The sequence below is a fragment of the Acanthopagrus latus genome, chromosome 10 (genome assembly GCF_904848185.1).
Source record: "Acanthopagrus latus isolate v.2019 chromosome 10, fAcaLat1.1, whole genome shotgun sequence".
NCBI lineage: Eukaryota > Metazoa > Chordata > Actinopteri > Spariformes > Sparidae > Acanthopagrus > Acanthopagrus latus.
In genome coordinates, this window is record NC_051048.1 from 8,384,920 (window position 1) to 8,398,652 (window position 13,733).

Sequence of the window (13,733 nt, forward strand, 5' to 3'; positions counted from 1 at the left end):
GCAGACTATGAAACTTCTCCTGACTTTCCATGGGCATGAGTAATGACTGAATTCTTATTTTTGGGTGAACTTATCCTTTAAAGCAGGGGGTGGCCAAACCTTCTCCCTTGAAAGGCCAAAACTGAGACTTTATGGTGGGCCTGGGGCCAAAAGAAAAAAAAGAATTTTTATTGTATGGATGCAAAATGGCCCTCGGATCCCATGGTCCCTTAACTGACCAACTTCTGGCATGAAGGGTCTCTGAAATAGGCTTCCTCACTCCACCGAATACCAACTGTTAGTAGAAGCAAAGAAAAAAGTGCATTAGCAAACAGTGAGAGAGTTAGGCAGGTTATGTTAGTGAGGGATCCCAGACCAGGACACTTGAGCATGAAATAAAGCATAAGTAATGTCACCTGACGGTAGAGTCTGTAGGTCCTCATTTTACTGTCAGCAATGTAGTCTGTCTTTTTAATCCTGGTCTGTCTCACGGAACAGATGGAACAGATGTGCTGCTTTAATGAATGCTGCTGTCTAAACAAGTCTCTGAAGGCACGGGAAAGATGTTCACTACTCTATTTTTATTTTGACTGATCAAAACTGATGTTCCATTAACAAAATCTTCACCATCCAGTGGTCTGCTTTGTATTTGTTGGGGCACTAACATGAAGGCATCAAGTGTCGTTATAACACCAGGAAGCAAATTCCACAATATTTAAACTAACATCTACCTGATTTGCATGGGATGGCTCCGGCAGTCCCCAGGCATCCTCTATGGGAAACCCTGGCTTTACAGAAAAACATGATCATGGATATGTATGGAAATCCATTCTTGACTAAGAGTAGAGTAGTTTGAAAACTAGTTTTTGAGAAAAATCTTTAAATAAAAGATTTTTTTATTGGACCTTTGGTTAAAGGGTTTTGAATTGGCAGAAATTCCCCCCCTGTCAAATTCATACTCCAAACAAATAGGGGGCAGTCCAACACCTGACAGCTAACTGCTGATAACTGCAGCTGCCATTAGTTTAGTTAGCTGTGCCCTATTCATCAAGTAATGGCACCTGTATGGTATGAATTAGTAAGTCAAGTGAATTTTATAGGAAATTGGTGATCATCAGGGATATGGGTTGACACGTGTGCTAGTTAAATATAATGCCTGTTGATTTGATTTTCTTGATCATTTTAATAAATGTTTTGAACAAGGGGTGTTGCAATATTGTTACAGTCACCTTAACCTTGATATACTGAAGCTATTGTTGTTGCAGTGTGAAACAATTTTGTTATATTTGCTAAAATTGTCATTATGCTCTGACAGTATAAAAAGATACAGGTCAGTAAAAATCCACCGTCTGTGGCTCCACCCAATGGCCCTTACTTGATTTGCAAGAATACACTGCTCCCGGATCAACGCGACCAATCAGAGGCAAGTTGAGTGTCTGAGAACTGTCAATCATTCTCTTGCCTACACTGTGGCAGCCCCCCTCCAGGTACTGGGCAGTGCCCCTCCCCTGCACAGGCACAGTGCCTGCTCTTACCTGGTCGGATACATTCAAGCTCAAGCTCGAACTGTAAACAATGACAGAATCAACAGAGCTGAAAAATGCCCCACCATTGCCCATGTCAAAGAAGAAATGAGAAGACTGACGAAGAAAAGCAGTGTAAGAAGAAAGAATTGGACCGAGCCAGACAGAAAACAAGGATAAATATCAGCGTGTCATTTCAGAGATGGAAGGAGCTGTGGGATTTTTAAGGACTGAAGAGCAACGTAGAGTTGGCTGCTTTTCTGCTGGACAGGTAAGGACCCCTGCTTGATATATGTTTAATTCTATGTGTTAACCACAAAGCTGTGGTGGTGGTTACAGTAATACTGGCAATAGCCTGCTGTCCCACGTTGCAGTCGAGCTACATAGCTTGTTGGTAAATATAGCTTGTTAGCTTGTATGCTAACTCCAGCGTTTAGCTCTGTCTTTATGGCTACTGGTTAGCAAAAGTGTCTTTCAAATGACCGGGCAGTTATAATAACATTAGTCTGTGTTCAGTACGCTCTGAAGTGGCTGAGTTGGTTTAGAGAAAAAAACGTTACTAATGCTTCAGAAAGGCAGCATGGCAAAAATGTTGCACCTGGTAATGATTAGCTGATAACTCCGCCTACTGCTGTGTGAGGAATATTGTTTGTTTCTCGGGTTACTTCAGTAAGTGGGCATGAGGCACTCCTCATTGTAATTTAGTTGTATTGGTCAGAAATAGAACAAGCGAGGCTTATGTTGTTGTTGTTGTTGTTATTTTGAATGCGGCATGCTGGTTATCTGGCGTCCTCTGTTATGTGGTTACAAGCCTGCTCCTGCATGGCAGCCTCCTCTGTGGGGAGGGGCTTTGAAGGCAGGGCTGCAGCGCAGAGAGGAAGAAGGGGGGACCTGGGAGCTGTGCTGTTTAAACTTTCAGGCTTAAGTCCAGTTTTTTCCTCAAAATTTGAGACTGCAGCTTATAGAATACACACCTGTGTCTGAATAATGCAGTGATGATGTTCAGCCTTGTGCATCTGGTTGCCTTTTCCGGAGGAAATGTGTAGCTGATTAAACTCAAGTTCTTACTTAAAGCACCATTAATGTTTTTTTTTTTTAATTATAATTTTATTGGACAAACTGCTGTTCCTAATCCTTTTTTTGGTGGGCTAACTTTCAACTGCATGTCACATGTTGATAGATTCTTTATGTTTCACACTATTCATTCTTTTTTAGTTATCATAGTTAGTTATAATAGTTAGTTAAAATACACACAAATTACACACTGTCAGACCGTAAATATTAATAAACCATATCTTGATTGATTATTTAGCTTCTGTCTCTGATGAGTATTTATTATTATTATTATTATTATTATTATTATTATTATCTGTAGTAGTGGTATTGTGAGGACATTTTTGAATATGTTGATAATTATAATTCATTATAGATAATAGGAGTGGTATTGGATGGGGTCGGGGGCCAAGAACTTCCACCTTGTACTGGCCAAAAAATAAAGGTCAGGGGCTTCAAAGTAGTAGAGATGGCTTAATGTTACAGAAAAACACCGGCACTATCCTTTAACATCCCTTTAATTCCCGCCGTCAGCACCTTGAAAAGAGACACGAAATCAGCCAATCAGGCTCTGCCATGTTGGGACACTCCAGCCAATGGGAGTGCTCTGCCGGGAGGAAAAAAACTTGCGTGGCTCGTGAGTGTGTACGAACAATGAAGCGGGTCTCATCCGTGTGGAAATAAGACAAGTTTCTGAGCGGGGGGGCTTCCTCTGGTTTTTGGAAGCGGGGTCATGTCTCAACTCAACCGGGACGGAAAACGGCGCATGTGTTATTAGCCGGCTACCGCGGCAAGGAACCCGGCGTGCCATGAAAACGAAGCCCCGCTGAATTTCTGTGTGAAAACAAAAACAAATGCCGGCGGTGCACGCCTCTCAGTCTGCGGGGGGCCGAATAATAGCTCCTGCCACCCCCGCACATCTCCCTCTCCTCCCGATGTCAAACCATTTTGCATGCTGACTTCCGCCCCGCTCGGCTCCCTCCTCTCCTCTCCTCACCCTCACTCCCTCCCTCCGCATCAGCCGGCGAGCAGCTAATATGACAGGAGGATACAGTATCGCGGCGAGCCCACGGAGAAGCTGACTTAAAAACTTCATTTGGGAAGTAGGCGGATGTCGTGTGCGTGTCGATATAGGTCGGAGAAGGATTAGGGGGTTGACGGAGGAAGACGCCGCCGTGTTTTTTTGTTTTCTTTTTTTGACGCGATGGGATTTGCTACTTTGGCGTGAAGAAGGCGGACCCACGAGACGCTGCGAGTTCAATATGCTGAAGCCGTCCCCGGTGTTTGTATACTGTACGTGGAAGTACACAGACTGTTTTCTTCCAACTCACAGGCCTGCGTGAGTTCGTTCTTTTTATTTTTTTAACACGGCACCTTGATATTACTTACAGCTCACGGATACCTACAGCAGAGCAGCTATAGTGTCCCTCTGTGTTTTGTTTTTGGAGAGGGAATTCCTTCATACAGGCTCGCGTGTGCGTTGCTCTCCTACTAGCTTGCTTCGTTTTCTCGTATTAGCTCTATTTTTTTGTTAAATTGGTAAAATTCGATATGGGGGTTTGGCGTGAGGCGCGCAGCGGTCACCCCTCTGGAGCAGCCAGTAAAGCCATTAGAGGCTATTAGAGTTTTTTTTTAAATTGTGTTTGAACGGGGGTCTTCTTTCAGAAGTAGTTTCGGCTCCGTCGTTGACCCACCATGAACTATTATTTCGTGGGTTGTTTTCACGCTCCCGTGAGGTTTTGTGACAGCAATGACTGCTCGTGTTTTAGCCGTTAGCCGGTAGGTTTGCAAAAACTGAGTCGACTGCGGGATTTTATTGTATATATATATATATATTTAATTTAAAGTTGGTGCATTTTTACAGGTGACACCACACGTTTCTTACTCCGGCTTAAAAAAAAAAAGACTTGATTTATTAATTTATTTTTTGACTGTATCATTATTTTCTGTCGGGATCCCCCCTCCTCCTCCCTCTCTCCTCCTCCTCATCCCACGGATACCACAGACTAGATTTTTTTTTTCACCTCATTTTACCACCATGAGTAACATCCACAAGGTGTTGAATGTATTGCTACGTGGACTCGTCATCTATGCGGTACTGGGCTTGGAGTGCACTTACTCGGATGATCTACCCAGCCAGCCATCTGATGCTGCAAACGTAGCCACCACAGGTAAGGCAGCGGCAATCCATGTCGGATACAAGTGTCTCCAATTTATTTACGCATGTACCCCCCCTCTCTCCTCTCATCTCCTCTCCTCATCTGCCTTCCCCATCTTCCTCTTGTTCCCTGTGGCTTTCTCGGGGGGGAAAGCCGAGGAAAGCCCTGCGCAGGGGGGGTGGGGGGGGCTCAGAGGGAAAGTGATGCATTTTATGTCGACATTCACCTTTTTTTCCCTCCCTCCTCCTCCTCTTCCTCCTCTTCTGTACATTGGCAAGGAATGCATGACATGACAGGAATGCAGACTGCATCCTCACAGAGGGCACGAGTTATTTTACTGTAATGGTTCCCTTCATGTAGTGGAGGGTGAACATGAGATGTAAACATGCGAATGAAAGGAAGCTCACCTAGATGCTCTGTGTTTACATATGCTGACAGAAGGCCACAGGTGAGCCCCCTCTGAAATTGTGCTATTGACAGAACCTAAGGACAGGAGGATTTCCATCTATTTGCATCTGCTTTAACCAGCCAGTATCGATTAGTTGCTCATTTAACAGGCTGTTGTACATGTCAGGGGTCTTTGCTGAGGTGAATTATTGAGGGGGAAATGTCTTTTCTTGCATTTCACGTTTGGTTATTTAACCGAGAAGTTAGGGGGAAACGGAGGAAGATGCAACCATGTTTTTTTTTTGTTTTTTTTTAAACAAGGCACCAGATACCTACAGCAGAGCAGCTAGTGTCCCTCTGTGTTTTGTCTTTGGAGAGGGAATTCCTTCATACAGGCTCGCGTGTGCGTTGCTCTCCTACCAGCTTCCTTCGTTTTCTTGTGTTAGCTTCATTTTTTTTGTTAAATTGGTAAAATTCGATATGATGATAGAAAGTATAAATATAAGCAAAGTAAAACAGTTTGAAATTGTTTTGTCCTTTAAGGCATTAAGATTTTCTTCTCTGATTAAAATGTCTTCCCCAAAAATACACAGGGCACCTTAAAATAACAAAACAAACATATGGATAAGGCAGCTTCAGGATATCAACATTTTTGCACGTGTACACATGGACATGTACATTGGTGACATGAACATGTAATTGTTTATATGCCAGTCTGTTTTAAAAATTGTGGATAACTTCCTTACATTTTCCTTGAGGTTCGGCTTTTACTTTGAAAACCACATGCTTTCATCCACCCAGAGATGACCTGATCCTAGATGGTGTAATTGAAAGTGACCATAGCTGAAGTTCAGACGATACTTAGTATAACTGATGGATATGTAACTTGAGTGGACATTTATATAAAATATTTTTGTCTTTGCTAATCTATACAGACAATCCTGCAGAAATGTGTTAACAGTTGTGCATTACGCCTTTTTGCTTCTTTTCCTGCACTGGACACCTTGTTGAAACTCTGCCGATCTTCAAACACAAGCTGAGATGTAAAGGAATAGTTTGACTTTTTGGAGAAATACAGTACATGTACTTGCTGTTTTGGCTGAGTCCAGTTTCCAGGCAACCAGAATAGAGTCCAGGAAGCAACTGTTCCTAGCCAAGAAATAGCCCGGCACAAAACGTCCTATAGTACATTAAACAGGTGTTTTAACATTTAGGCTTTTGGATGCATCAAACCAACATGGTATAATATGATATTTAGCAGTCTTTAGAGGTGACAGTAGATTGGCTCTTTCCAGTCTTTATGCTAAGCTAAAAGCTAACTGCAGTTCCAGTACAGATATGAGAGTGGTATTGATCTGTTCGACCAATTCCTGGCATGGATTTGAAAAAACTTGTTTCAATAGAAATCTTATTGGCGCTTTCAGCTGCATCTCATGGCCTTCATCAGAGGTTGATGTTTGCTGACTTGTGGATGGAAATGGTATGGAAGAAATAAGCACTATCCACTGATGAAGGCCATCAAATGTAGCTGAATGTTGGAGAAAATTGCTGTCTCTAAAAAATTCTGTGTCACACCACGATTGCTAAGACAAAGAGGTGAACTTCAGGCTCAAACCATAACCCAGTTTGTGCATCTACAAGTGGCAATGAAACACTGAACTGCAGCAGATAACTTTCGCCCTGACAGGCATGTAAACATGCTTATCAAGGACGACTTAAAGAAGAAGTCCCAAATGCAAATGTGACCATTCAAAAGTCTAAGCGTATGCAAGTTCTTTGTTGTACTTATAATATTGACATGACTCAGTCAAGACGTACAAAGCCTTGTATATGTAGGCCTATAGACTCCCATTATATATTCTTGTATATGCCTGCTTGTCTTTTAAGGCTGCTGGAGAAAGTAATAAACCTCATCCGAGACAGCTGTTAAGCATTCATGACGGTCCGTTTACAAGTGCTAAGCAGCTCCTGAAAATAAACCAGGGATTTACAATATATTGATTGATAAGGCAAAAGCAACAGATCGACAGTGGAAAACTGGGCCAAGAGACGATGTCAGCCCCGTCTCCCTGTGAACAATGAAGTGTGGTGCAGATAGTGGTGACTTAATACAGTGTCAGTAAACATGACCGCAGCGTTACCCATTTCCCAAGCCGGCTCCCTGGAAAGGTCAGCTGCCTTTTCACTGGTCTTGGCGTCAGCAGAGGAAAACACAAGAGTGTGTGTGTGTGTGTGTGTGTGTGTGTGTGTGTGTGTGTGTGTGTGTGTGTGTGTGTGTGTGTGTGTGTGTGTGTGTGGCTCCTGTATATGCAGAGTTTCCTTTCTAGATTAACAGCTGCCTCAGCAAAACTTGAATTGTGTTTGTGTTGCTATTTAAATGCCCTCAATCTTTGGTTTGTAAGATTTGATATATTCCACAAAGCTCCTTCAAAACAGTTTTGAAGCAGCGACTATGTAACTTTTTAAAGGAAGAAAAAATCATTGTTGAATTCATAGCCGATAAAAAGCACCACTGGGCCTGTGGGATTTTGTGGCTACAACCTTAGCTGGTCTGGTATGAACTTTAGCTTATGTTGGCTAATGTTAACCAACTTTTGGTAAATGTTGCTTCTAAGTCAATATTTTTGACTTTCTGACTCTTCTCCACTGCTACTGTTGCCTTAGCTTAGCACACACACACACACACACACACACACACACACAGAGGTATGTGCCTTTAAGTGCCGCATACATGCATTAGTCATGGATTTCCTGTCATGGTAAATGAGGTTGGAGATGAAGCTTGTTGTCATTGAAGCAGTTGAGGGTTCAAAGTTGCCATTTAGCATGCTGTGAATGGTCAGCGGGTGACACCTGGAGGGGGTGGGGTTTAACATTTGGTGGGTCAGGCAGCTCCCCTGTGATTTAGGATCTTCAAAAGGCCTAGTGGAACTTTAAGGTGAAGCTGGAAGGTGATGGAGGATGATTATATAAGTGTAAATTTGTTTTATATGAGCAGTTGTCAGCTTTACCGTAACCATAAAGTTAATCATGCCAGAGTTCCCTGCTATGTAAAGAAGGCTATGTGTGGATTATTGTTCTTTTTACTGACAGATAATACCAACACCACAGCTAGCTGTCACCATTATCTTTATTGAGGTCTAGAAGAGGTTTATAATCTAAAAATAGACAATTCTTTTGTCCTTCAGGAACGGCCTTTATCTCAGAAGAAAGACAAAGATGAATCTGGCGCTTGAGTAGTAATTGATGTCGGTGCTGCAGATAACCAGTTGCACATGATTTGAATTGAATGTCACAGAGTAGAGTTTCCTTTGTGTTGGTGTTACACCCATTTTGCAGTCTGTTTGACATCTTTCAGGTCCTTGTTCCTCATTGTGGGCCATTTTAGGCTGCAGAAGGTTCCTGGTTTATTCTGAATCTTCTTGCATGCACTGCAGTATGCATCAGATTGAGTGCTTTTTTTTCTTTTTTTTTTCAAAAACATGGGCCAAATTAAGAGCAGATGTAAACAATAGGAATCATAAATCACATCTATAAGCCTTGAAAAAGAAAATTGGGATAGAAATTTAAGGCAATCAGCGAAAAAGATAAGGCATTTGTTCAGGGCGATGTGAACGTGGTCTTCCCATTTTAATGACTGTGTTTTTAGCTTGTTTGGCGTTTCAACAAACAAAGCTCTTCCCTTTGGCTTCAAGGAACATCCAGTACTCTGCTGGATGATAGTTGTCTAAGATACAAGCCCCCCCCATTTAGCATAACCTTTTACATAACTTACAGATGCTGAAACTGGCTGCTGTGGGTTGAATTACACCGACTCGAATGTTATAAAGAAAACATGAGTAGATCTTTCTCACATACTTCTTGTCACGTACTGTATTCCTACATGATCTGTAACTCTCACTTCACTGAATGTGTCTTTGTTTATGTAGCTAAATCAGAGATGACACTGGCTATCTCCGATCAGAGCAACTGCTCCGATGAAGAGATTTATTTGGAAAGAAGGCTTCTACATTTACCTATGTCACCAGAGCCTGCTTAAGTGCTGCAGGGAGCACAGGAATTTGCATTTTGTGATACTTCCGTTGCTGCTGGCTGGCCACACTTCTATCAAACCAACACACACACGCTTGAGGGAAGCCAGGCTTTCTTGCTCACTGTGGTGCTGGAGCCTCAGAGGCAGTTTTGGGTTCGCTCAGGGGGCTGAAAGTGACAGCGTGTCAGGGTGAACGTGGAGTGAGTCATAATGTCCTGGTTCTGTGGTGTACAGATCAACAGGCAAAGTCATTTCCTCTCTAGAGCAGACTGTTCTGAGGGGTTCTTCATGCGCCAATAAAAAAAACAAAAAAACAAACTTAACTTAAACTCTGCAGCCAATCCTGTAGCATATATGTAAAGTGAGCTACAGTACATGCTTTAATAATAGACTGACCATCGCAAAAGATCAGCACATCTCATGAAATAAACTGGCAGGTTTTTGTCTTGGAGGCTTTAATCATTTCTACACAAAAATACTGCAAACAAATGCAATCAGACTCTTGGACAGTGGGTTTGAAAAGCTGTCTGTTTTGTGTTTAAAGGTTCAATTTGTAAGACAGTGGATTTTGTTGATTGTGGGTTGTCTCAGCCACCATCCCATCCCAGAATAAGACTCAAAAGTCAAGTTTTCTTAGAAATGGGACCTTCTTGAAGTGGCGCTAATAATTACTTTTTATAATGACAGTGGATCAACAAAACAGATAACGCTGCCTGACTCTTAAGTTTCTGTCAGCAATGTCATTTTTCTGTCATTTGATTGCAAAATTGACATTTTTGTTTCATCGACCTTATTTCAAACCACAGTGGACAGCTGTTCTTAACAAGAAAATAAATAAATATGAAAAACATCTGATAAACCCACTGTACACCTGCCCAACACTAAACTGCTGGCAAAGTTAGCAGCTAGCAGGTGAATGTTTAGCTGCCAAAAAGACAGATTGTCTCTCAGGAGGTAGTTGAGAACAAAACAGAACTAAGAGAAAAGGACATATCTGGCTTTTTAGCTGCTAAAGGTACTCACCAGCTAGTTGCTTACTTTGCCTGTCTGCTATCTGGTGTTGGGCAGGGACAATTTGGGTATATCAGAGTTTTATTTATTTTTTATTTATTTATTTTTTTAAACGCTCAAAACAGCTGCTCACTGTGGTTTGAAATGAGAATGATGAACCAACATATTGAAGGTGCAGTCAGAAACATGACTCCAAATGACTGTTGCTTTATATCTGCTGGATCGATAAAATTGACAGCTGTCTGCTAAGCATCTGCTTGTTGTGTTAGCCTATTTATGCTGCTCCGAAGGGACCCCCCCCGCCAAAAAAAAAATATAATATTACTTGGAATTTTAGATTTTAGAAAAATCTGTCTTTCAAAAGAGAGCCTGGGTCCAGTTATAGATCTTGAATAATCTCAAAAGAAAGTGGTGTTGCGACGCCGCACTGACGCCTCTTAGTTGCCTCTGAAACTAGTCAGCTGTTGCCCATCTCAATCAGGGGCTTTAGGGTCCGACCTAATGAGGCCGGTCACCAATCAGAACACTCTCCCCTCCAGTGTATTTATAAAGCCACTGGCAATGTTTTCCATTTCCATTTTCCATCATGCTCCGTGTTGTGGCTGCTGCTGACCCAGCGCTGTCATTGAAGCGGCGTGTTCAGAGTGTTTCTTATTATTACTGAGACCCGCCTGACATTCAGCTGGGCTCACCAGGGAGATAATGGTGCTTTATTTAATGGTTTACCCCACTGTGCCCGCAGTCACCAGCCTGGCGAAGAGCAGAGATTGAATTTGAAGCCGCTGAGACAATCAATGACCCAAATCGGTGATATGTAGGCACTGTTAGCTAGCTTTAACGAGCTATTGTTCTCTTTTCACCTCATCAAGATGCAGCTACTTCTTTTTAATATCTCCTCAGACACAAATTACAACAACAGTCCCAACGTTTTTCCTTGGACACCGCATCACTGTTGCACAACTTAAAGGTCCCACTGAAACGCATCCTTGTTTACATTCTTGAATATCTAATACACAAGTTGTGGATAGTTCATTCATAAGCAGCCAACTCTATCAGCCAGTATACGGATTCACTCATGCAGAAAGCGCCTCAGTAAGAGATGTAGGTCATGGTACTCAGCTGTACAGTGTTTCCTGCTGCGAATGGCCTACAGTAGCAGAACTGTTTGCCCTCATCCAGTCCAGAGGGGGCTATTGTTGTCCCGCTCGACCACACTTGAAGGTGTTGATCCCCCAAGCTGTCACTTAACAGGGTGAGCCCTTTTATGATGGATATACACAAGCTGGTAAAACTAAAAAGGCACAAAATTGCCAGTGTAGAAAAAATTAGTCTAGGTTCCTTTTTTCTTTTCTCACTTCCTCTGCATTTGGCTGTCAGGTAGAAACACAGCACTCAAATGGTTAGTAGATTAAGTGGTCAAAATACTGAACATTTTATCTTTTTTAAGCTTCTAAAATAAGAGAATATGCTACTTTTCTCATTTTTAGATGTCTTGGGTGCTTTCATGGACATATTTCATTGATTTTTGACCACACAATGAATGATTTATTGCATCAATCATTATTAAGTGCATCCCTAAAACAAAAAATAATTCCACTATTTTCATCCACATACTCCTTCAGAATAAAATGCTGATAGGGGTCACAGCCTCGTCCTGTTATGAGAGTGGCATCCTGCTGTGATAATACTCGACACCTTAACACAGGAAGAAGCCAATGCCATGCCCTTCACAGAGGCCTAAAATTGACGCAGTGGCTTCGTCGCTTTGCATGTCATTTCCTGGCTAATCGCATGTATTCACTGAAGCGTTTGTTTTCTCAGCTGCTGCAAGCAAAATCTTTCATTTTATTCCTTGTGAGCCTAAAGAGAAAAACTTAAAAGGTTTAATGCAGTCTTGTTTTGTTTTCCAGACTTGGAAGGCAGTTAGAGTAGATGTTGAGCTGAACAGATTCATAATTTAGCGACAGCAGGCCAAGAGATGTTATGTCTACATTTTAATTCAGCCATATGGATCGCTTTCTCTTTTTCTTTTTTCTCTCTCTATCTCTATCTCCCTACATATATGAATATATAGTTGATATTTATATATGTATGATCTTTAAAGTTAGATATGGGACGTAAGGAGCAGTCACCTCTGATTTCAGGGACTTTCCCTTTGCAAAGGGCACGTGATGTGGTGGCCTGGGCAAGAGGGGCAAAGAGTGGTGTGGATTTCTTTGGCATGCTGTCCCCTCTCATGTCCGTCCCTTCAAACAGTCTTGCTCTCATAACAAAATAGTCAAGGCCAAACATAACAGGGAGACCTGGATGCAAGTGTGACAAATGGAGAAAACTATTAGAAAAGAGGATGCATTCTATTGATGCTTGTGATAATATATTCCAAGTAACTTAAAGCTGCTATGATCAATATTTTCATACTAACCGTATAACAATAACTACCAATACTGATAACTGTTTATGTGAAAGGAGTTGATTTTAGTTGCAGGTTTTTCACAATGAGAAATTCCTTTCACATAAACAGTTCTTTTGAGCATTTTTCAGCTTCTTGTCTTGTTTTTTCGGCAAGACTAATTTGCTGTTTTGGTTTACTCTGACTGCTGTCACTAGCATTTTTACAGATTTTTTAGCCAAAGTGCTCTAAAGCATATGCTACTTGTCCAGCACCAAATGGTACACAGTCTAGTTGTGAGCATTTAGCAGAAAGAACAATAGACAGAATTTTCCCTCAAGAGTTGGTTGAGACCAAACACAGAGCTAGAGGAAGAAGACTGTTTGCATGTACAGTCATCAGGTTGCCAGAAACACCATTTCACAGACTGCTAATGCGGCTCCATATTTATTGGATGTGATAATAAGCAGCTGTTTGCTAACAAGTGCGCCATTTCAACTTAACCGTATCTTTCCACTGCTCCCACGTCATCAAAAGAAAGGCTTTATAGAACTTCCTTGGTTCCCTACATTGGTTAAAGATGCAATATGTTAGATCTGGCCACCCGTTTTACTCATACTCCAAACAGCATACCATCAAGGTAACCGCTAACTGCTTCTTACTGTAGCTGCAGCCAGCTAGTAAGCTCAGTAAGCAGTGCGGCTAGCAAACATATTAGTTGACTCTAATTAGTTGACCGGGAGTTTGGAGCGACGAGGATGATCACCATAAAAAAGTGGCTAGGGGCTAGCTGGTTAGCATGCTAATTTCATGCAAATATCAATAGAAATTTGAAATTAGCATGCTAACAACATAGACGTCTTATGGCAAATAAGAATAAGTCATGGCAAAACTTTTATGTCTTCGCATTCTGTTTATAATTTTAGCATTTTTTTGTGTTTCTTTTTAATAAAAAAATCTTGCATATTGCACCCTTAAACAATGTTTTTTGTTTTTAATTGGCCACACCAGCTCTCCTAATGGATGTAAACTTGATATCTAACTATCAAGCAAGCAGCTGAACTGTCCCTCTCCCCAGTGTCTTGGTTGGGTACCATAAGGCCGGGGTGAGTTCACTGTTAATCCGTCACAGTGCTGCTAACGGTAGCATGTCCGGACCAACAGGTGGGCCCTCAGGAGCCACTTGGCCTTCCCTTAAT

The 13,733-nt window shown here is 41.8% G+C and overlaps 1 protein-coding gene across 3 annotated transcripts in view; it reads left to right on the plus strand.

The window, feature by feature from the left end:
• Positions 1 to 1,473: 1,473 nt before the first annotated feature.
• The window catches only part of stim2b (stromal interaction molecule 2b), a 43,456-nt gene continuing 31,196 nt past the window's right edge, over positions 1,474 to 13,733 (plus strand). The window contains exon 1 of one of the 3 annotated variants that reach the window (XM_037112408.1): positions 1,474 to 1,773. Coding sequence is in view for 2 of the 3 variants with exons in the window: in XM_037112406.1 (XP_036968301.1) it covers positions 4,594 to 4,726 (133 nt within the window). In the remaining variant the exon portion in view is untranslated. Of the gene's footprint in view, positions 1,774 to 3,180; positions 4,727 to 13,733 lie in introns of those variants that run through there. The other 2 variants (XM_037112406.1, XM_037112407.1) reach the window with 2 other exon arrangements.